This window comes from Cavia porcellus, unplaced genomic scaffold (genome assembly GCF_034190915.1).
Source record: "Cavia porcellus strain 051 isolate PalLab524CR breed Dunkin Hartley unplaced genomic scaffold, mCavPor4.1 scaffold_21, whole genome shotgun sequence".
NCBI lineage: Eukaryota > Metazoa > Chordata > Mammalia > Rodentia > Caviidae > Cavia > Cavia porcellus.
In genome coordinates this window covers 34,127,769-34,152,925 of record NW_026947504.1, presented here as the reverse complement: position 1 = coordinate 34,152,925, position 25,157 = coordinate 34,127,769, and the positions used below count along the sequence as shown (strand labels likewise).

The 25,157-nt window shown below is 42.4% G+C and overlaps 1 protein-coding gene across 1 annotated transcript in view; it reads left to right on the top strand.

Annotated features, from left to right (window-relative positions):
* Positions 1-24,367: 24,367 nt before the first annotated feature.
* Positions 24,368-25,157, top strand: part of Usp12 (ubiquitin specific peptidase 12) — a 98,748-nt gene continuing 97,958 nt past the window's right edge. The window contains exon 1 of the mRNA XM_063232548.1: positions 24,368-24,563. Coding sequence (XP_063088618.1) covers positions 24,516-24,563 — 48 coding nt within the window. The 5' untranslated portion in view covers positions 24,368-24,515. The remainder of the gene's footprint in view (positions 24,564-25,157) is intronic.

The window sequence follows — 25,157 nt, the reverse complement described above, 5'->3', positions numbered from 1 at the left end:
GACAGGAGCAAGGTACAGAAGCGGGAGATGCTTAAGGAAATACAATGAAGATTATTCACTGGCTTGTAAACAGCATAGCACACATCCAATAAAGGTATAAATAAATGGATGCTACTCCGATGTTAAAGTAGGGTTTCTTTCTCACCTAATATTTGTCTCATGTCACTGGGCAGGAAACCTTCTGGAGCAAATTGGTTGAAGTTAGATTGCTAGTACATTATGTACTCTCTATGTAGTGTACAACAGAGACAGAGACCACACACAATAGTGGGTTCAGAATTTGAGACTGAAGTGTCTTTTTTTTTTTTTTTTTGGTACTCAGAGTTGAACTCAGGACCTCACACTTGCCACACAGGTGCCACTGACCAATATACCTGGTCCCTAGTGTCCTCTTTTGATACATCATTTTTAATGATCTTAATGCTCTGAACTTTGACACAACCTAACTCTGTCACCTATTTTTCCCCCTATTCTGGATACTGAACCTCCTCAATACTATGTGCAAGTTCTTCCTGTGACCCATCCCTCACCCACCCTCCCCTTTCAGCTGAGGCTGGGGTACATTCTTCCCTCTGGGGATTACTGGGAGGTACAGGATATTGAAAAATATTGGTACCTATGATGAACCTTGAGGATATTATGCTCGGGAAATAAGCCAGTTATATAAAGGCAAGTACTAAGTGATTCCACTCTTAGGTGGCCCCCAGAGTAGTCAAATCCAAGGAAAAAGAAAGTAGAATGTTGATTTCTGGGGCCTGAAGGGAGAGGTAATGGGGAGTCATTGTTTAATGGTGCCGTTTCAGTTTGGAAAGATATTTTCCCAGGTCCTTTCCTAGAGTTCTAGAGATGAATGGTGGTGATGGCTATACAACACTATGAATGTACTTAATACTATTGAATTAAACATTTAAAAATGGTTAATGTAATAAATTTTGTTATGTACATAGTCATGCTCCACATAAAGACTATATACAGCCCACAAAAAATGTATACATTAGGAAAAGAAAAACTCGTATGAATATTTTAATACTGAATTTATTGAGGTCAATACAAATTACCTTTGGCCTCTACAATTACAATTCTTCTAGACATTTATTAATATGATGAACCACTGAGGTGTATATACATTTTTTCAGTGTGTCTCCCCCTATATAATGGTGGTCCTGTGAGATTATATCATCTGAGAATACCATACCCGTGTTAATTTGGGTAAGTCTTGGTAGGAAGGAAATCATGTTTATTAAAGTGTTAGCAAGTTCGGAAGTTTGTGAGAAGCTATTGTCTCAGATTCTCATCTTAGGGAACGTAAGTACATGAAAGGGCTTTGATGGGGAAGAAAAGAGTGTAGAGGGGGTAATAAACAGGAAAACTATGTGAAGAGCTGTATATCCAGGCTCATCACTCAGGGATGTTTTATTTTTCTTTTCCTCAAACATCTTTGCATAAACACCTAGTGTTTTTCTCATAGGCCAGGGTCTACAATCCTTTTTTTTGTATTTAGAGTATAGGTAGAGTTTATTGCAAAATAAGATATTTTGCAAGAGAATAAATATACCTGAAGCATGCGGTGGGTAAGTGTCAGAACGGCTGCTGCGCCGAGTGAGGTCTCACGAGGTTACGTGGACAGGTCAGCCGGGCCTTTCCTTTTCTTCCTCCAAGGTCAGTGCTCTTGTACAAATAAATGGGGCTGTGTCTGCGTACTTCAGAGAGAAGTAGGTCCCTGTGACTCCTTAGGTGGCTGTCTCTGTTTAGTTGGAGATCTTGAGAGTTTTCTAACCTCTCACTCATTCTCTGGACTTTCTCTTACAATTCTTTAGACAAACACACATCTTCCTATAAGTTAAAGATTATTCCGTGGTAATTGTTACATCTAAACAATTAGATGTAAATGTCCTGCAAGGGCCTCATGTGTTCAGAGGTAAAGTTTTTGGAAAGCGATTGGATCGAGGAGGCACTGTATTCACCAGTAGATTAGTCCACAGGTGAGTTCATAGCTGACTTGCTTTTAGGAGGTATGGCCTTTAGAGGCAGGTCAGTGGGAAGGTGACCTGGAATCTGTATTTCCCTCCCTGTATCTTCCTTTCTGTCTCTGCTTCCCTGGCTACCATGAGCAACTTTTCTCTACCAGGCCCTTCTATCATGCCCTTCCTCCTTGGAGCCAGCCAACTGCAGACTGAAAACATAAGCCTCATTCAAACTGTCCTCTTTTAAGTTGTGAATGTGAGGTTTTTTGTCCCAACAAAGAAAAAGTGACTAAGATTTTGGTACCAGGGATTATGTCATTTCTGAGACTGCACCTAACCATGTGGTTTACAAGCCTTTGGAACTGATTTGTGGGAGGAATTTGGAAAAGTTTGGAAGTTCTAGCTAGAGAAAGAGTTCTAGAATGCTGTGGACTGACCTTGATGGGAGAGTCTTGTCAGAGTTTAGAAGACCAAAATGCTGGCAGAAATGCAGATAGTACATGCCAGACTTAGCAGGTCTCGTTGGGGAACAAGGATGCCACTGGCGATTGGAATCAAGACCATGTGGGTTATGCTGTCACAGAAAATCTGTCTGTGTTTTGCTCATGTTAAGAGACTTTGTAGCAGACTGAGGTCAAGGGCAGTGAACTAATAAACCTGATGGAGAAAACTTCAAGGTTGCCCAACATTCAGACTATGGTGTGTGTGTCTTACAAGATTTTCAATAAGTATCAGAAACAGAAAGCCCATTTAACAATATTTCCGTTTTATTAAAAGAGAGTACCTAAAAGGCTGGACCAAAAGAGAGTGTGTTTCCTGAAAAGATTAGCAGTAAAAGAAGCCAAGTACCTTGCATCAGCACAATAAGAAAGATGCTTTAAGGCATCTCAGTAATCAGCAAGAGTTCAACCTCTCATAGGCTCATGGATACAAAAGTGAAAACTTTGCTTTGTGAAGAGAGTCCAGGAACATCTGCTCAAGAAAGGCCACCTAGGAAATTGGTTGCCTCATATTTAGTTCCCAGTGCCATCCATGCACTCAGAGGCTTCCATAGCCATGATTCCATGGAGCTTGGCTGATGGTTGACCTTGGCATATGTTCTGATTTTACAGGTACGCAGAATGAAAGAGTTGTGGGGTCAGAAAGGCATCCACTAAGTTTCAAAACAAGGCTTGGGAGGCCAAACAGCATGCCTCTAACAGTGTAGTATGTGATTCCAAAGATACAGTGGAGACCTCAGAAGTTGCAGACACCAGGAAAAAGGAATATCTGAGGCAAAATACGGTCAGTGAACAGAGCCAACCCAAAGAGGGGGGCCATGAGGGTTATGTTGGCCATGCCATAAGAGCAGAGGCATCCAAGCCTTTTGGAGCTTGTGTCTGGCCATAACTCCCTGTAGTCCTATTCCTTTAGATTTCAGCTTAGATATCCTCGGGTTTTATGTGAAATAAGCAGTATTTTTGGTCCCTGTCCATGTTCCTAACACACAGCTCCTGAAACCCTTGAAATTTCTTGAATTTCTAAGATCTGGCTGTTGAAGTTGTGCTGCTATAAACATGGGTGCACATATATCACTGTGATATGATATTTTTAGTTCTTCTGGGAAAATACCCAGAAGCAGGAGGGCTGGGTCACATGGAACCTCTAATCCTAGGTTTTCGAGGAATCGCCACACTGATTTCCACAGTGGCTGCACTAACTTACACTCCCATCAAGAGTGGAGAAGAGTTGCTTTTCCCCCCACAGCCTCTCCAGTTTTTGTTATTGGTTCATTTCTTGATTTTGGCCATTCTTTCTGGACTGAGATGGAATCTCAGCATTATTTTAATTTGCATTTCTCTAATGACCAATGATGCTGAACACTTTTTCATGTATTGATTTGCCATTTGTATTTCTTCATCTGAGAAGTGTCTAGTCATCTGAGATGCCCATTTTTGATTGGGTCTTTGAATTTGGGGGGAAGCTGATGTTTTTAAATTCTTTATATGTTCTACATAGAAGTCCTTTGCCTGAGGGAGAGTTAGCTGAGACTTTTTTCCTAACTAGTGGGTTTTCTTTTCATTCTGTTGATTTCTTTTGACATGCAAAAACTTTTTAATAAAATGAGATACCAGTTGTTGATTCTGTGAAGTATTTCCCATGTAGTTTGATTTTTATTTATGAACTTTCTACTTACCTTGTCTTCCAGTAGATTTAGTGTTTCTGTTTTAATATTTTAGGTCTTTGATCCATTTTGACTTTAGTTTAGTGCATGGTGATAGACATGGATCTAGTTTTAGTTTACAGCATATGGAAAACAAATTTTTCCAGCATCAATGATTAAAGACACTATCTTCCAATGAACATGTTTGGCCCCTTATCAAAGATAAGGTGGCTGAGTGTGTTTGTAGTTGTGACTGTATCTTCTAATCTATTGCATCCATTTTTGGGTCTATTTTTTTCTAGTACTATGCTGATTTTATCACAGTAACTTTGTAGTATAATTTCAAGTCAGGAATTGTGATGCCTTCTGCTATTCTATGTCTCTTCTGGTGCCAGATGAATTTCAGGAATGATTTCTCTAGATCTGTGAGGTATGCTAACAGTATTTTGATTGGAATTGTATTAAATCTGTATAACAATTTTGAGAGAATGATCATTTTCATAATGTCTGTTCTTACTATCTATGAGCAAGGAATGTCTTTCCATTTTCTGAAATCCTCTTTGATTTCTTTTTTCAGAGTAATGTAATTTTCAGTGTATAGGTCTTTGACTACGTTCGTTTGATTGATTCCTAAGTATTTCACTTTTTGAGGGATGCTATTGTGAAAGGTGTGATTTCCCTTATTTTTCTCTCAGCGAGTTTGTCATTTGTGTACAGGAATGCTATTGATTTTTGAGTACTGACTTTTCTTTTTCAAATCCATTTTATTCAAGGATTAAAAAGAAAGAAGGAGAAGAAGAAGAAAAGTACAACAAAATTTCAAAACACATCTAGCAGGGGCAACAATGGTACATAAATTGTTCACTGTCATTCCCAAGTCATTCACCCAGAGAACAAGACATCTGTATTCAATTCTCCAAACCATACCAGCACAATCTCTTTTTAGCAAACTCAGAGAATGAGTATTGACTTTGTATCCAGCTACAGTACTGAATTTGGTTATTAGATCTAGAAGATTTTCAGTGGAGTTTTGGGGGTCTTCTATGTAGAGTATCATGTCATCTGCAAATAATGATAATGTAACTTCTTTCTTTCCTCTCCTTATTTCTTTCATTTCTTTCTCATATCTAATTGCTTTGGCTAATGTTTTCATAACTATATTGAGTAAGAATGGTGACAGTGAGCCAGGCGTGGTGGCTCATGCCTGTAATCCCAGCTCTCGGAGGCTGAGACAGGAGGATCACTGTGAGTTCGAGATAAGCCTGGGCTACAAAGTGAGCTCAAGGCCAGCCTGAACTGCATAAAGAGACCCTGTTTCAAAAAGACAAAAAAAAAAAAAAAAAAAAGAGAGTGGTGACAGTGGATAACCTTGTCTTATTCCTGATTTTAGGTTGAAAGCTTTCAGTTTTTGTCCATTTAGTAAGGTGTTGGCTGGTGGCTTATATATGACTTTTATCAGATTGAGATAAAGACCATATATTTCAATTTTCTGTAGGATATTTTTTATCATGAATGAGTGTTGGACTTGTGTCAAAAAGCTTTTTCTGCTATTGAGATGATCATGTGATTCTTGTCTTTGGCTCTATTGATATTGTGTATTACGTTTATTGATTTGCATATGTTGAACTAGACCTGCATTCCTGGGATGAATCCCACTTGGTTACAGTGCAACCAATCTTCTTGATGGTTTGATACACTGTTTGCTAGTATTTTATTGAGGATTTTTGCATCTATGTTCATTAGGGAGATCGGCCTGTAGTTCTTTTTTTTTGATTGGGTCCCTTTTCTCTGGTTTTGGTCTCTCTCTTGCTTCCAGGAATGAATTAGGGAGATTTGCTTAACTTTCAGTTTCACTGAAGAGTTTGAGGAGTGTTGGCATTAAGTCTTCTTCCCTAAATTTTTTGTGGAATTCAGCCATGAATCCATTAGGACCTGGGCTTTTCTTTGTTGGTATGGTTATAATTACATTTTCAATTTCATTAACTGAAATTGGGCTATTTAGTAGTTTTACATCATAGGATGCATGTGAGGTGGGACAAAACTATGGAGTTTACAGCAAGTATAGCTGCTTTGGTAATAGTTATTAAAAGGATGTGAAATTGGGAAGCAAGTCCTGTAGAAAGCACGCATGGGCAAACAAGGACTTTCCTGGAAGAGGTGGGTAAGGAAAGTTTAGCCCTCCACCCAAGGTGATTGATGCTCCACCCAAGGTGACTGATGCTTACCTAGAATATTAGTAACTGATATTCACTCCTAGGGCAAGTTTATGAGTAACTAGCTCTTTACTTGAACCTGGCCTTCAGTGCATGTGCTCCCAGCCACAGTTGTCTTCTGCATTGACTTCTTGAGAGCCCAGCCCTGTTTGACTGTCTGTAATATTTCTACCTGCCTTAACTGTCTATAATACTAACATGACACACAGCATCACATGGTATGAACATAAAAGAGATCACACGGCATGAGAGGAAGCAAGAATACAGACCACAAAAGCTGAGCTCACTTTATGACAATCCATTCTGGAGACATAGGAGACATAACTCACTTTCACAAGATGGACATTAATTGTTTCCAAAGGCAGTGCCCCCAATATCTAATGTCTCTCTAAAAATGCACCACCTCCACACCATTACATTAGAGAACTAACCTTGTTCATGATTTTTGGTGGAGACAAACCACATTCAAATTATGGCACTTAATGTGTTTTGTTTAAAATCACTTGAAGTTTGTAGCAGATGGGATCCATCTTACTGCGTCATCTTGGCTGGAAAGCATTGTATTACTTTTATAATGAAAAAATCAGGGGTCAGGGATTTAGCTCAGTGGCGTTAGTGCTTGCCTGACAAGCACGAGGTCATGAGTTTGATCCCTGGTACCTAGAAAAAAAAAAAAAACTTAAAAAAAAATTACAATAGAGGAACTAGATCCCATTGTAGGATCTCCTCTATGTATATTATTTAGCTATTATTTTCTGTGCAAATGCAAAAGGAAAACTTGTCTTTCAAACTGACAGAGTATCCCTTCTCTAAACTCTGTAGTTACTCCACATCAGCGTGTGTCTCTCAGTTCTGAAGTGATTGCATATTCCTCTCAGAGGCAGGACTTGTGCCTGGAGGGACAGGGCACAGGTAAAAACAATGAACAGGGGGAACACCTGCCTTTCCCAAGTATTCCCCGAGGCCTCACTTTCCCTCATGGAATGCTGGTGTTTTAACTGCCATCCCCACCCGTGCAGTTGTCTCTCCCTGTCAGAAGTCATTTGTGTCTCCCTTTCCCTTTTCTTCTGTTCCTGGTGGAGATGAGCAGTGGCTCCTCCTCTTCCCTCTCTTTCCCTCTGGGCCAGAGTCCTCTGCATAGCAAGAGATCACTATTTAGTCACCCTCTAGCCATCCTCTTCCCAGGCTGACTCATTTCTGCTCCTGAATGCTGATTGCTTTTTAGATATTAGTCATTCTGGTGCCTGTTCTTTGAAATCTTCTCTGTGTCCTTTACCTTTTCTCTAAGCTGCAAAGATCATAATGGGAAATACCCTCTGCCAGGCATTTCCAGGAGGCCTGAGGATGTAATCCTTTTTTAAAGATTTCCTAAAACCCAGTAAGAACAATCATTGGCTGGTCTGCCCAAATGGACAAGCACATAAATAAATCAGTCCTGGAGTTGCCCTCAGTTAGGTGCTGGCTCAGAGCCAGTTTGTTACCCACTAGGCTGTGTTAGGGGATGCAACTTTCTCCTTAATATCCGTCCTGTCCTTTGTTTATTCTAGAGCCCCTAAGTGTTTGTGGCTACATGACCACCCCAAATAAAATCTAGTGTCTAGCTTCCTGGTAGCTAGATGTGGTGATGACTTGGCCAGTGGAATGTTCATGGAAGCACTGGATAAACTGACGAGCAATTTGAAAGGGTAAAAGGCAGGCTCATTTGTGCGAATTGTTCCTTCTCATCATCTGGAAAAGGGCATCAGATGGTAAGAGTCAGGCAGCCTTCCAGGACCATGAGGCAGATTGGGAAGGAAAGATAAATGAGACAAGGAACGGAGTCTGGAGCCACATAATCATCCCCATGACAGATGACAGTAGCCCAGGGCTACCTACTTTTCTCTAACTTACTTTATAAGCAAGAGAAATTAGTTTTTCCAAATTTCTTTCTTTCTTTTTTTTTTTTTTTTTTTTTGTCTTTTTTGAGACAGTCTCACTATGCAGTTCAGGCTGGCCTTGAGCTCACTTTGTAGCCCAGGCTGGTTTTGAACTCGCAATAATCCTCCCACCTCAGCCTCCCAAATGCTGGGATTATAGGTGTGAGCCACCATACCTGGCTAGTTTTTCCAAATTTCTGGGGTCTTTGCATGTATGTCTTCATCTACTTCATGCAGCAAAACTGATTCCTAACAAAGACTATATATATTTACACACACACACACACACACACACATAGTGTTGCTTTGCTTTACTTGCTAGGATAATACAGACAGGAAATATCTAGCAGGTTGTGTTTTTCTTTCCTCCATGTATATAGCTCAAGTGTACTAAATGCTTATTATATACCTAGTACTTTTTTCTGCCTTCTCTCATTTGACCTTGGCATAAACCTATGCTACTACTATCATTTTCATCTTAAATGACAGCAAAGTATACCTCCAGGATAAGTAGCACCTTCCAGGTCTCGCTGGTGATCAATAGCAGGTCCAGAGTTTGCATCCGTGTATGTAGCCTGGCCCCAGAGCCCACCCTCTAGAATCCACACTACCTGATGCTTTCAAATGTTGACTCTGCTTCCCGAGGACCAGCTGAAAAGCATTTCACAGTAGCAATCTTCTTTGAATCTCTGCTCCTGCAGGCACAGTGGTGGGATAGAAAGCAAATTGGAGAAAGGCTGTACTAAGCAGAGTACAGAGAGAGCAACATAAATGCAGGCCCTGGAACTGGGCCACGGATTTTACACGTCCCGGGCACCTTTTATGGTAGCAGGGCTGGTTAGTGCAATTTTCCTCTCTTTTCACTGATGTATTTTGAGATTGTGGTCAGCAGCTGAATCTCTTTTGAAGTTTAGTAACCCAGGACTTCTTTTTGTACTTTAGTCTAAATTGTTCCCATTGTTTTGTGTTGAAGCTTTGGTATCATAAAAATCTTACTCATCATAGGCTTATACTAATTCCGGAAAGTAGTTACACTGAGTCTTACTGATTCACATCTAGATTCATTCTGAGACAAAGGAATATGAAATATAATAAAAATACAGTAATTTTTACCAGCTGCAGGATGATACTTAGAGTTAGTATGTATGAGTTAAGCTGCCAATAAAGTCCAGAAATTAAAATATTTTCAATTTAACTGTTTAAACTAACAGGATAATATCCAAAATCATCCCCTTCTTAGACCAAAGGCTTTAGAAAGTTTAGATACTCAGTTAACACTGTTCATTAAAATGGCCCAGACAATAATTCTTATTTGTCCTCATTACTCTCTACTTATTCATAAACAGGAGAAAACACTTTTCCATTTCTGTTTCAAATAATTGCTTTTTTTGGAGACAGAGTCTTGCTATGTAATTCAGGCTGGACTTGAACTCACTACCTCACTCCCAGGCTGGCTTTGAACTTGCAGCTCCTGTGTGAATCTCAAATATCAGCCTTCTCATCCTTTTCCTTGAGTCCTACAGGGGAAAACATAATTCTGAACTTTGTATAAATCTTACATCTTATAACTTTAAACTAATATCACAAGTTAGATTTTCCCAGTTTCTTGTTGATATATTGTGACAAATAACATTAGCTACAAAATATATAAAATTTTTAATAGGAAAATGGGTCAGTCAAGTAATAGGTTATGAACTACCCAAACAGTTCTTGAATATAGAATTTAGTTTCTGTAGTAGTACAAAATACTGTAAGAAGAAATAGCTCAGCATGAAAGCAGTTGTTAAAGAGACACAATCAATAGCTTTTTTCACAAATGGTATAAAATACCTGGGTGTGGTGGTGGACACACTGGTAGCTCCAGTTTCTTGGGAGGGTGAGGCAAGAGGATCTCAATTTGGAGGCCAGCCCACGCAGCTTAGTAAGACCCTGTCTCAAAATATAAATTAAACATATGAAAAGCACTGAGGATCCAGCTCAGTGCCAGTGCTCCCTGTTTTCAATTTTCATAATTTCAGTATTACAAAAAGAAAAAAAAAACAAAGGCAGACTGCACATTTTTAAGACCAAAGTCGAGAGCTCACAGAAATAAAGGAATGGACAACAGAAGAGTGGCAAAGATTACAAATAAATAATTCACAAAGACAGGAAGTACAAATTGCTAATATACCCAAGAGTTCCTCTCACAAAGAAATGCAAATTGAATACAGGGTAGTTTTAAATATCTCATACTTAAAAATAACACACAGTTGAACAGAAGTGAGGTGACAAGCCATCCACTTTGTTTTTAGTCACAGGGGAACATTCAGTCTGTTATTACTCTGCTCTAATAGGATAACTATGGTTGATAACAATTAATGGAATATTTCAAAGTAGCCAGCAGCAAGGATTTTGAATGTCCCAATGTAACAAAATTATATATATATATCTGAGGTCATGGATATACCATTTACTTTATTCTGAACATTATACTTTGTATACACATACTGAAATGTCACACTATATCCCGTAAATAGATACAAGTACAGTGTCAGTTAAAAAAAGTTTTGAGACAGGATGTCACTATGTAGCTCAGGCTACCTTTGAACTCACAGCATCCTCCTGCCTCTGCCTTCTGAGTGATTTGATTATAGGTGTGTGTCACCATGCCCAGTTTCAGTCTTTTTCCATATGTAGAGAAAAAAGATGGGAAGGAAATATATTAAAATGTCAAAATATTCAGTGGTTTTATCTGCGTGGTAGATTACGTGTGATATTGGAAGGGAGGGGGCATTACTTGGGATTGAACCCATAGCCTCACATATGCTAGGTAAGTGCTCGCTACAGTGCCAAACTGTTTTTTAAAAAGTTATATTTTTGAGGCAGGGTCTTACTAATTTGCTGGTAACTGGCTTTGATCGTCCTGCCTCAGCCTTCTGAATAATTGAGATTACAGTTATATATCACCATATTTAGCTAATCATGGGTGATTCTAATTTTGTTTTTTATGTCTCATTGTATAGTGGCCCAGAACTGTATTTTTAGTAATTTCTGACTGCAGAATATTGGCTTTCCTTTCTTGTGCCAAATTCAGAAACATACCATAATGAAACAAGATAACTAAAAGAAGGGAAAAATTTTGAGGTATAGCTTTTTAATTTCCAGATCAATTCCTAATTCCCCCATAAATGGACATTTCCTCTGGTCTTCTTAGGGCACCTCAGTCACCTATATGAACTTGAAACTTCTCAAACACTTTTTATTTTTAAACTTTAGGGTCAGGTTTCACAGTCAGTAGGCAATTTTTTTTTGATAACTACTCCTAACATATTTATTCATCTGAGATATGGTGCAGCACTCTGGATGGTACAGTTAATAATGATGCACTGTATATTTCTTTATATTTGTCTGTTTTTTGAGACAGGGCCTTGCTCTTTAGTTTAGGCTGCCCCTGAATTCACTACGTAGCCCAGGCTGGCCTCAACCTCATGGCGATCCTCCTGCCTCCGCCTCCTGAGTGCTGGGGTCATCTGGCATGCTTTACTTCAAAATAGCCAGAAGAAAAGATTTTCAGTGTTCCCAACACAAAGAGATGATAAACGTTTGAGGTGATGGGTATGCTCATTGCCTGATTTTTATCATTATTTATTGTATACAGGTATAGAAATATCACATGCTGCCCAGTAAATATATTCAGTTATTACATGGCAATTAAAAAGTAACAAGTGATAGAAGATCAGACATTCCTTCAAACATTCATTTTGTTTCTACTCAATTTTGAGTGTGTCACAAAGATGAGAGCTCTCTCTCTGATGTCTTCAGTCCCTCCTGTGATACGTAGTTTAGGAATCTTGCATGTGGAGATGAGCCATACTTCTCTTTTCTTTTTTTTTTTTTAATTTTATTTAAGGAGAAAAGAAAAAAAAAGCAGAGAAAGGGTACAAGTTATACAGATTTGCAGAAAAAAAATGAACAGTAGGAAATCACTAGTTAATGGATTACATATTGTCATCTTAGAAATAATTGTTCAAGTCACAAAATTAAAGCTTGTAAAGTGGACATTCCATCAATGATACTGAAAACAGTTCTGTTCATTGATCCAATAAAACTCTGTGATATCATTTTCTATCTTATACACTTAAATATACATGCAGTTATATAGTTTAGAGCACTTTCTTTTCCTCTCTTTTGTACAATGACTATTACACATTTTGGGTTTCATTGCTCTCACGGTTCTTATTACTTTTTTGGAAGAGAGTAAAACCAAATGTGACATAACAGAACAGAATCAGTCAAGTCAAAAGGGTGGACATAATAGATAATGTGAAAACATAATACAAGGTGATCAACAATGGTTACCATAATGCCTCCCGCTATCTCTAATAGAATTGCCTATACCATTAGTTATAATACAATTGAACAAAACAGTAAAGAACAAAACCGACAAAACCAAAACATTGGAGACATTGTAGGTCTTCAAAAGTAGATAAAAGTCAACGAGAATGGGCGTTATAATGAATCTCATTATCTTCACAGCTGATGCCTAAATTTTCGAACCTGATACTATCCAGCAAAACAGAATAGGGGAACATCAGTTAAAAACCAGATGGTGAGAGTAATACAGGGCTTTAAATCGAGGTAATGGGTTACGTTTGGACTTCACTGGAAAGTGAATGGAATTCCAACAGGTAGAGAAGGGAGGAAGCCGTGATGTCCTTGTGCGTGGGAACTATGGTTACCATGTTCACTAAAGATTCTTAACTAGCCTGTCCGCTGTCCCCCAGGTACTTGTTTGTGAGCAGAATGGATGGAAGAAACCACGTAGCTACATTTTCACAGGGAGTCAAATGCGGTTATTCTCATAAAATTCGTATAAAAGACTCTTGTTGAAGGGCAAGCTGCCTGAGGAGGCATACTGGAAATTTCAATTGTAAAACTAAACCAGAAGTGCAAGATTAGGCTCACTAAGGAGTAAGTTAGCAGATAATCATGACAGCAGATCAGAAATGTTAACCTGTGTGGCTTTCAAAATCACAAAGACAGAGCCAGGGTGAAGAACCAGTTATAAATGTTGGATGTGGAAATTAAAAGAATTGAGGAAATTTACACAGGGGCTGGGCATTTGATAATGTGGAATTATTGTTCATTCCAATGAGGCAATTATATTTTAGTTATCTTCTATAGAAATATAAGGAAGTATTTACAGAGATTGCCTCCAAATTATCCTGTGGGTTAGAGGGCAGGTGTACAAAGGGCAGCTGTGTAGATACCTGCTACACCTGGGAAATGGCACAGTCACTTTCAGAGGTGATGCAAGTGTTCTCAGTATTGGTTAGGAGTAGCAGTTAAAGAGGTACACACGTTTATTTTAAAAATCGTGCATTTTACTGTATGGAGAAAACTTGCATGATGGATAGATTGGGTTCATTTTACTACTCTGTAAATTTTTATGCTTCAAAATTTCCATAATAAAAAGTAAAAAAAAAAGGAACAAAGAAAGAACAAAGGAGAGGAGGGGCAAAAATCTACTGCAGTCTTGAAAGCAGGAAAATTATTTAAATTACAGTGTAGCATAGAAGAAAGAGAGACAGATTAAGAGCGACACCTTTCAGATTAAAACAGATAATGAGTCCCTCCACTGAGCAAGGTTCTGCTTCATTAGAACACTAACCCTGCATCACAGAAAATGACTTGGGTTGTTTTGATCCAGCCATTAAAAGATGAGGCCACAAAAGATTAATTCCACTTTTTTCCAGTCCAGATTCCATTTCCTCTAACCAATCTCATTGTCAGCATCAGCAAAACATCCACCTTTATTATCATCTGTAAGCTTGGTCTCTGTTATCTCTTAGGGAAAAAAAAAGTTAAATTTTCTGTGATGTGCTTTTAGTTATAGGATTGAGGCTTTCTGAGACTTCTTCATTATATATCCAGGATAAAAGGGTTTTGAGGGCTTTCCAGAAATAAGGCTTAATCCTAGAGTCCTAGCAAGAAGATTAGTGTCCTTTTAAATGTCTTGCATGTGTCAGAACTATGTACACAGACAGACCACACGGACTTACTGGTGGTGCTTGATGCAAATGTTATGCATGTAGTAATGGTCGAGGAAAGTTTCCATGACGAGGTGGACAGACACTGACCAGGCAGCGGGTCATTGGACACTTTACCATCATACCCCAAAATACATTTAAATGAGGGTTGTGTTTGTTACTTTACTCTTGTTGCTGAGACAAAACACTTAACAGCCAAGGTTAAAGAAGGAAAGGTTTATTGAGCTCACAGTGTGTGCAGGTTTCAGTCCATAGTCTATTGGGTCCAAGGCAGGGTGGTACACAGCAGAAGGCATCAGTTCATGGAAGTGGAAAATAGCAAAAGCCTCAAGAGCAAAAGGAAGGGTGAGGGTGTGGCGGAACAAGTCTTTTTTGGGGCCTTTTTTCTTATCCAGACTGATGGGATTAGGACAGTGCCAATCTAATCAGTGGACTGATCTAGCAATCACCCAGCCCAGCCTTGCACCACAGATCAGTCACAAACTCTAGATCCAGATTCCCCTGAAAAGCCTACCTCCCGTGACTGCATGATGCTTGGAGGGGGCCTCCAGACACAAACCATAGCAAGGGTAGAGATGTGTCAACCTAAATAAAACAATCAGAAGGAACAGTACTCCAAATAGTGATGTCAATTTGAGGATAGCATTGTCTCAGCAATGGGAACATGAGTCACATAGTTAACTGTGGGCATGTTCAGAATCAGGGGCAAGAAGAAGTCGATTATGTTAGATGAATCTGAAACAATAATCCTTCACCATAATGACTGATAACTTAGAGCGGCATCAGTCCCAGGTTGAACAGAATATTGCTGGGAAGATGTCTTTGTAAAAGTACCATTTGTACGAGGTTGTGGTGGCCTCCCTGTAAGTTTCTAGTCTCTCAGAGTCTTGTGTGATGATTACTATTAGGCCATTTTTCCTGCCTTCATCCCTTCCTGGCTCTAATTACTTTTTTATTCTTGTTAGAATAAAAACTCATGTTAGAGTTGACACAAGTGACTCCATTTTGACGCTGACAGCTTTCACATTTCTTTCACACATGCTATGATATAAATACACTGGCAGAATTGAGGGAACACATTATCAGAGGTGCTCTGCCCTGGATGGGATCATTTGCTGCTCTTACCTCAAATGGACATCATCTACCTAGCATTTATTTCTGGCTTCTTCCTTAAGACAAAAAGTTTACTGCACCTGGGTGGCTACTGAGCCTCAGAAAGCCTCACGCCTCAAGGGAGCTGACCCTGGCCCAGCTCCAGGAGTAAACTCACTTAGTCAAAGATTTGAAGTCACACTTCTGTAACCATATCAGTGACTGGTTGAGAAATAGCTTCTATCTCTCCACATAAAAGTGAACTCCGTGAGAAGGCAGATATTCACCCATTTTGCCAACTAATTAGAATCGGGCTTATTCTTAAAAACTATGGATTCAATTTTTCTCACTCTTTTTCAGAAAAGCATTAAGTGAACACTTTGGTGTTGGAGACACCTTATACTGGGGATGCTTAGATGCTGAAGAAATCTAACAGGGAAGGTAGATTTATATACAACTGCCTAACAATACATGCTGGTACAAAGTTATACATAAGAGGCTGCGGAAACACAGAAGTTTCTACCAATTTTCTCTAAAGGACATGTCAAAGCTTCCCAGAACTTCTGACATTGAAGGAGGATGAGAGAGTTTCCAGGTGAAGAATGAGGACAAATACATCCTGACCTCATAACCTCTTTCCCAAACCAGGAAACACTGCAGGGGAAAAGGGGCTGTTAACAATTACACTGAGCAACAGGTATAAGTAGATTGTCCTGTGCAAACCTGGCCACACAGTCACTCCTGGCAGAAGGAGCAATCGGAACAGAGGTGGAGGAGGATGGAGGCACCTGGGGAAGGCAAGGATTTGGGGGGGCGATTGGAGTAAGGAGCACCATAAATGGGGGGAGGGTGCCCCAGAGTGGTGGGTGGAGAGTTATCCTCTCTAGCAAAGAACTTTGCCCTGGTCCTTGGTCTGTGGGAACCAAGGGTTCCTGAGCTGGGGAATGCCATGACCAGATTTATATCTGGGAGCAATAGGTCTGCAGGCATGGAATTTGAGGACTGGAGAGTATACTAGGGGGAAGAGACCTGTCAGGAAGCTAGTGTAGGGGTCTTTGACAAGACTAGGCTCCTGATCTGAAGCAGCTGGGGTTGTTCAGAAGGAAACATACTAGGTATTCATGAGATGGGATTGGCTGGGCTGCAAGTGGAGAGATGGCTGGGAGGGAAAAGACAAAATGGATCATGTTGATGATTTCAGGGTGGGTGACTGGTGGCTTTGTTCCCCTCCCCCCAACATGGTGACAAGAAGAGAGTGACTTCAGTTGCTGACTCAAGAGTTGACAAGGAGCAGAGCTGCAGGAAGCTAAATCTTGAAGCAGGAGAAAGGGGACAGTTCAAAAGCTGAGTCACCAAGGGGCCAGTGCTGATGGAGAAGGAGTGCCTCTTAAGGAGCAGGAAGTTTGTGGCTCAGAAGTATAGGAGCAAATGGGCAGGGACACAAGTAATCAAAGTCTGAGTTTGTGTTGTGCATCTTCTGCACCCACAAGTCATGATGCAGAATCAACAGGGGCTGTCTTGCTAGGTACTTAGAGAGATCAATAAAACAGGCTCCTAAGGAGGAGAGGCAGCCTGGAGGGGCAGCAGAAGTGAGTCTGTAAGCAAATCAAGCTAGTGGAAAGGATTGTTGCTCTGGGTGCTCAGAGGAAGAACATGGTGTAAATTAACCAATTGGTATTCGGTTTTGTCTAGAGGTCCCAGATGGGATGAGGCTTTTGGGTTTTAAATTTTTTGCTTATTTGTATTGTGATAAAATATCATGATCATTGTCATCTTAGCCATTTGCAAATCTGCAGGTTAGTGGTTTTATGGGCATTCACTATGTTGTACAACTACCCACACAATCTACAACCAAAACTTTCCATCATCTCAACAGAGGCCCTGTACCCATTGATAATTTCACCATTTTGCCTTATCCTCAGCCATCCAATAATTTCCCATTTTCTTTCATCCTCAGTGATAGGCTTTTCCCCCACACGGCTCTGCCTCCTCATCATGGCAGAGGCCCAACATGGTGAAGAAACCATAAAAAGACGCCTTATCAGACTCTTTCTTGATCCAAACCAGACTTCCTGTCCTTCCTTTTCCTGAATGCCAAACATTCCCCAATCTCCAACCTGCACGTACTAACATGTAACAGTAATGCATCACTGTCAACTAACCAGACCCCTCCCCAAGAGATTATATAAGCAGCTCAGCCCTTTGTCTAGCCGGAGAACCTCTGCATTTCTCCGCAGCCTCCCCGTGCCCCCACATTAAGGGCCTCCTCATACTTTGTCTCCTTGTTATCTCTCCGGCACTACTTGAGACTGATCAATCACTCAGCCTCTGGAAACCTAAATTTTACTTTCCATTTCCAAACATCTGACTATGTAACTATTTCATAGAAGGGGAATCATACACTATTTGTCCTTTTGTGTCTGGAGTACTTCACTGGGCATAATGTTCTCCAGGTTTATTTATACTGTAGCATCTGTCAGAACTTCATTCCCTTTTAAGGCTGCATCAAGGTCCATTGCATGGCTTGAACCACATTTTATTCATCCATTCTTCCTCCCATGACACTTGGGTTGCATCTACTTTTGTCTACTATGAATGATGCTCCTATGAACCTGAAGGTACAAATACATCTTCCACTCCCTGCTTGTGATTATTTTTGGATATATTTTCAGAAATGGAAGTGCTGGATCATACAGTAACTTCATGTTTAAATTTTGGAGATTACCATGTTGTTTTCCATCGTGGCTGTACCATTTCACATTCTTCACAGTAATTTACAGTGGCTCTAGTTTCTTTACATCCTACCAGCACTTTTACTTAGTTTTTACTATTATTATTATATTATTATAGCCATACGAGCAGGTCCTTGTGAATTTGTATTGGAGTAAGTACGTTTCTACTGGGTACAGTGACGCATGCCCATAATCCCAAACTACTCTAGAGGCTGAGACAGGAGGATCACAAGCCCAAGGCCAGCCTAGGCAACCTAGGAAGACCTGTTTGAAAACAAAAAATAAAAAGGTCTAGAAATGTAGCTCAGAGTTCTGCACTCCTGTATTTGAGACCTAGCTCCCCTTCTTGTCATTCGGGACATGTTCATGGAGCACAAGAAATATGAAAACAAAGAACATTCTGGGTTCACCTCCCTTCTTCCCACCACTGACTTCCCTTGTAACTTCTTCCTTTTTGCAGTTCAGGAAAAATAACTTGTAGTCAGCTCCCTTAAAAGAGGCAGATAAATGTTTGTTCTTTAATTTATATCTGTAAAGGAACCATTGTCTTTCTTTAGCAAGGAATCAGAGCCAATGTAGGTACAAGATCAGAGTCCTTAGAGAGTCTAAATAAAGTATTTCAGAGTTCAAATGTGTACTCAATTTAGGCAGAGAGGAACCAGATTTAAAGTATGCTCATGTGGATAAATTGTTTTTAAAACAAAACATTTTCAGGGTGTGGTAAGGCTTATTTGTAATCTCAGCACACTGGAAGCCTGAGGCAGGAGAATTCCAAGCAGCCTGAGCAATTTAAGCAAGACCTTGTCGCAAATATAATTATTTTAAAAGGCTTCAGATATAGCTTGGGTAGGGCCCTGGGTTCAAGTTCTAGTGTTACAGGTAGCTGAGTTAGAAACATTACAGTTAGTCAGAGGACCAGATGTCTGTGACTTGGAGGAGACTGACACCTCCCAGTGTGGGCCACATCTCCAGACAAAAGGCAAAACAAATGCAACTACACCCTAAGTATATCAGAGATTGGTATTCTAAATAGGTATGGATCACCTTGAGGAAGCCAGGAGCCACCATCCCACCCGCTATAGGAAGCCTCAGTGCTGCATAAGAGTGCCTGCTTACTACCATGACTTGCTTCCCCATTTGTGCCTGATTTGTTCAATTTTACCTGAACAATTAATCTTATTGGTTGACAATAGTTCTGCCTTGTGAGTTCCCATGTTTTCCCCACCTTGGACCCACCTCACCTTGTGGTTTTGCTATCTAAAAGTCCCTAGAAAAGACAGTCTTTGACAACCCACTGGAGACCCCTTCTGTTTCTCTACTAGACAATAATTATATTCTCCTGTTAACCTCCGTTGCTCCTAAAATTCATCCTTTGATTTTAGAGAACAGGAACTCACACCAGACATCTAATAGATTGGGAGTTTCATTCCCTTATATCATCAGTACTGCAAGTAAAACAAACCAAAACATAAATGTGTCTGTTTTAAAAAATAATCAAGCTATTTAATTTTTAAAAGTTACATAGTTGCATGGCTACAGACTCAAAAAGTATAATGAAGTATACTATAAAAACTCTGTTTTTTTATCTTACCTCCCAGTTCACACACCGCTATTTTGATTCCAGGAAATCACCATTCAGTTGCTGTGTATCTGGCAGAAGTTTCTTTATGTTAAATATATGTGGGAATTTTTGCTTTTGTTTAGTATTTCTATCTTTGACTGTTTTAATAGAGTATTTTTTAGAAAAAGGAGAAGTGGAAGCTATGCTTATTTCTTACAACTGAAGACGCAACTGGAACATTTTAGGAAAACCCCAAAATGGTATGTGTGCTGTCCCTCGCTCAGTGTCCCAGACAGGCTGAAGAAGGACAGAGAGATGTTTTTTGAATACTCTCTTGGTTATTTTTCTCTCGTTGCTGAGACAAAATACCCAACACCCAAAATGAAGGAAGGAGAGGTTTATTTAGTTCACTGTGTGTGGAGGTTTCAGGCCATAATCAGCAGGCTCCAAAGCAGTGTGGCATGGCACAGGGCCAGCATGAAGGTAGCAGCCAGAGAAAAAGGCAGGGGAAGCAAGCCTCTTTTCCTCCTTTATATTGTACACTGGCCACTCCTCCCCTCCAGGGCGGGTGTAGCACTCACAAAATCTCCTTGCCCTCCTCTTGCACAGGATGAGGATATTTATAAAGTAAGAACCCTGGCTCCCTTCTGAGTCTCTTAGTTAAATTTCTTCTTTTTTTTGTTCCAGGGATTGAACTCACAACCTCACACTTGCCAGCCAGGCACTTATGTCACTGAGCTAAATTCCCATTCTCTTAGACTTCTAAACTTTTCAAACTGACACCAACCATAACAAATACTGACTTGCAAATCTAAACATGAAAGGACAATAATACCATAATTTAATGCCAACTTTTACACTATAAATCCTAAACATCTGGTTAAAACTCTGCTGAAACATACTGGAACACCACTTAGAGAAATCTCAGAGGTCAATTGGGTTTGGTAGTCTGTAGTCCCAGCACTGAAGGGGCTGAGGCAGGAAGATCACTGTAAGTTATAGGCCAGCCTGGACCATATAATGAATTCAATCAAGGCCAGCCTGAACTACAAAGTGAGACTCTGTCTCTCAACTACCTCCCCCAAGGAAAAAAAATCAGAGAAGTAATAGGGAGAGGTGGCATGAAAGAAGCCGCTGTCTCCTTATGAAAAACCCTGCAGGCAAAAGAGAGAGAGAGATTGGGGAAGTCAGACATAGGTGCTTAGGGCTTGCTGTCAAGAGAATGCTGTGATTTCCTTCTCCTTCTCCTTCTCTTTCCCCTTCTCCTTCTCCTTCTCCTCCTTCTCCTTCTTTTGATGAACTTTCTCCTTAGAGCTGAGCAAATGCTAAGAAAATGGAAAACCAGCCTGACACAGTCAGAGGAGCAGGCAGAGGATCTGTTAGTGCCTGAGAAGCTTCTGCACTTATTATGCTGCTTAAAAAAGAAAAAACGCCTCTCTGTATCAACTGTACTTAATGTTTTTATTTGCTCTGGAATTGGACAGAACATAGGCGCCCATCAACTTCAGCTTAGTCATCGAACATTTTACTCTTAGAGGTGTTGGGGACAGAGCTATACACATGGACAAGGCCGGGTCCTCATGCGCTGAGAGGAGGGGCCAGGCACCAAGGAGGTGACAAGTAGCTCGACATCTAACCCTAACAGCCCACCATGCTGTCCAGGGAGGAGTGGCCAGCGCAAAGGCTCAGAGGTGCAGTACTCTGGTGGTTTTTGAGGAGCAAGGAGGGGACATGGTGGTTGAGAGGAGAGGGGAAAAGATGAAGGTAGAAAGCTAGAGGAGCTGGGAAAGAAGAGAAAGAGGAAAAAACCAGGAGAGAAGAGGGGAGGGGGCAGAGGAGATTCTGCAGTATGCGGTAACTTTTTTTTGGTACTACTACTACATATTAACAGTACATAATGAGTACATTACTCCTGGGGGTTGGCACACATCCATAAGACACCTTAAGTCTTTTTTCACCCCTGCCCTCCCCTTCCCCCCGCTCTCTGTACGAGGTCCTATTTCTGATAACCTAAAAACAGGAAAGATCACTGTCTTCTCTGAACCCTTATAATAGTATAAATCACAAAACTGGCACTTGTACAATTTAATTTCTCTCAACTAATGACACAACTTGAACTTTTCAGGAGCCTCCCCTGCTCCCAAGGTTAGGTACACTGCCCTTCAAAGCTGTAGCTGTCATCCCATTTCAACTAATAGGCAATTTCTTCCTTTCTTCCTTCTTCTCTCTCTCTTTCTTTCTCTCCTTTCCTTTCTTTGTCTGTCTTTTTTTGGTGGTACTGGACCCAAGGCCTCAGGCAAGCTAGGTGGGCACTCACTGAGCTACGTCCTCAGCTCTAAAAATAAAAAATCTGAAGGCAGGATGCTGGTTCCTTAGGTACTACCATAAAGTCTGTACATATCAGAGGCACTCAGCAGATATAGAGCTAAGTAAAGGGAATTCAGACCTGCCTTGCTGACTGAGTCACTAGAAAGTTCATGTTTATGTCCAAAGTTGGCAGTGTCTCCGGTGAGTTACGGTAGGCTCTCTCTCACGGAGCGATGGCTAATGAGAACATCTGAAGTCTTTAGCTTCTCACTTTATAATCGGCCATTTTTGAGCTTGCTCTGAACAAATGTAACAATTGCTTTGTCCTCATCAGAATCTTGTTCATTTCCTTCAGATAAACCTGGCTTAAGGAGGAGCTAGGAACACAAAGGAAGTACCTTGTGGTTCATGTTTGTGTTTAAGCAAAGACAAGATTTTCCATTCAAAAATAGATCTGTTGCTGTGATGTCTCCTCAAAATTCTCTCCATGTTTAATCTCAATACTGCAATTTGCATGATTGGTATTCTAGATGGATACTGTAAAAAAAAAAAAAAAAGGTTTTAAGGTAGGCAAAGTCTTCTGCTTTCTGCTGGTGAATATGACAGTGGAGATTCCAGAGACCGTAACCTTTGCTGAGGTCACTGTGTCAGACTGTCCCTGGACATATCACACTCATGTCCACGAAATCCCTGAAGCGTGCCCCGTATCACAGCTGTAGACACATCTGTCACTCTCCTATCAAAGTCTGGCATGCAGCTCTCTGCTGGGAGACCACAGATTCCTCAATACATTGTTCATCCTTATTTTCCAGGTATCTCAGGGTTTCTCTCCTGTGGGAAGAGCTAGTTGTACCCTCCTTAGAGCTGACCACAATTGGTTCTTCATCCTCTCAGCTCATTTTCCATAAGAAAATTCACCTACTCCAATGGACTAGGTCCTCTGTTGGGCCACAGAATTTTCTTATGTGTCGGTAGAAGAGTGAACCCACGAACCCATATATAAGCATTTCAGACTGGAACGGTGGTGCTGAAAAAGGCTTGGGGTGGGGGGGGATGGAGCACCCCTATCTTCCACGGAGGAAAGCGTCTGGAGCCCAAGCAGCTGCAGTAGACGTGGCAGTATCAATGTGTCGTGTGTCCCCACCCCCAAGCTTATAATGGAATCACTATGGAAACAACATTCATGTACCAGAAATCTATTTTTTCACCCAGTGTTGATGTGAATGCTTTGCTCGTTGAATGGTTTGGACCTATAAGATGAGGTATGCCTGATTTTACAGCTTTGTCTGAATTCAGGCTCTCAGCTTCATTAAATCAGGAAAATCCAGGAAAACACCTCACCAACTAAACCTGGCCAGCTTTGGTTTATGAAGTTATTCTACTCACTCGAAGTACTTTCTCAAACAAAAAAAGGAAAGCAGAGCTACGAGTCCCGAGTCACGAAGGACAAGGTGGATGGACGAGTTTGGAAAGCAGGAAACAGCAGCTCCCCGTCCACTAGCTGAGGCTGACCGAGTTCTTCGCACAGGACACTTCCCTGGAGGAGCTCACTACTGCTGTCTCCGGTGGCATCGCACTCCTTGGCTGACAGCTCTGTTTTGTGACTACATATTCTGAATTTGTGAAACAGGCAGGCAGGAAGGCTGCATTTTCTCCCCTGCCCATCACTTTTTCTCTTAACCCCAGTTACTTTGTTTTTTGCTACTTTATTTTCACGTCATTACTTAAGTCTTTTTCTAAGGAGTCTGACACAGGTTATTTACCCAAATTATGTAAAAAAGAAGACGCCAAGTCCCTGGGGTGCACACGGGTTAAACTATCTAGCGCGTGCCTCCGTATTATGTCCCTCGCCTGCGGTAGGGCTCTGCAGGGTTAGCCCCTCCAGCATTTACCCAGGTCGCTGCCAAGCACTAGTCTCCAGCAACCGGAACGCTGGCGCAGACCCTACTACCCTGTGGTAGTCCCGCTCTAGGACCGCGCGCGGCCCGCGGGGAGGCAGGCGGAGCCCTCCTTCTCCCCGCCCCCAAGTGGGTGGAGCGGGCTGCAATCCTAGCGCTCCTGCTCCGCGAGGTGGGCGGGGCATCACTCAGGCTGGGGCGGGGCCGGACGCGCGGCCGGCGCCCCAGGGGCGGAAGCCGGTGGCGAGCGGTGGGCGGGGCCTGCGCCACCGCCCTGCAGGCCGGGCATTAAGGCCCTGGCGGAGCCTGCGCGCTAGCGCGCTGGGCGGGGTGTACGGCGCGCGGCTTCGCGGGCAGGCGCGGGCCCCGAGGCAGCGGCTGCGCCCTGCGCCGGGGCGGAGCCGGGGGCGGGCGGCAAGGCGGCCGGCAGGCGGGGGCTAGGGCCCGAGGCCGGGAGTGCCGGAGCGCCGGCGGGGACCACGGCCGCGGCGGCTCGGCAGGCTCGGTGCGTGGGTCCGCGGCGTCTCGGGGTCCGCCCGCGGGGTGCGGTGCGAGCGGGCGGCCCGGCTGCGCTCCTCCCCCGCCCGCCGCCGCCGCCGCCGCCGCTGCCGCTGCCGCCGCCGCCGCCGCTGTGATTGGGTGGAAGATGGCGCTGGGCGGATGGAAATCCTAATGACAGTCTCCAAATTCGCCTCCATCTGTACCATGGTAGGTGCGGCGGGCGGGGGCGGCACGGGCCCTGCGGGCGGCGGGCGGCCACGTCCCCGCCCCTCGCGGCGCTGTCCGCCCGCTGGGCCTAGCTCGGGGGCGGCGGCGGCGGCGGCAGCGGGGGAGGGGCGGGCGCGTGGCCGTGAGGGGCGGCCCGGGTGGGCCGGGGCCGGGGCCGGGGCGGGAAGTGGAGGTGAGGACGCGGGCCCGGCGGCTGCGTTTCCGTCTGGCTGCCCGCCGAGCAGGAGGTGTCCGGGCAGGGCGGGGGTCCACCGGCGGGAAGGAAGGGTCCCGGTTGCCTGGCGAGCGGACGGAAGCCAAGTGCACATTTCCTCCACCTCCTCCACCTCCTGCTCGCCAGGCAGAGCCCCCGGCCCGGGGCTGGGGAGACCGCGGAGGTGCGAAGGTGCAAACTTTAAAAGTGCTGGGGAGGCTTTCTCCATTCCGGGTTCTGACTTCCCAGCGTGTGTCCAGGTGGCAGTTTTGTTCCTGGGAATCCAGGGTACTTCTGAGAAAGCGGCGTTTCCCTGCCATTTGTTTACTTAATGTCCAGACTAGGTCTGAATGAATTTGAAGTGTATCTGTGCGGAGATA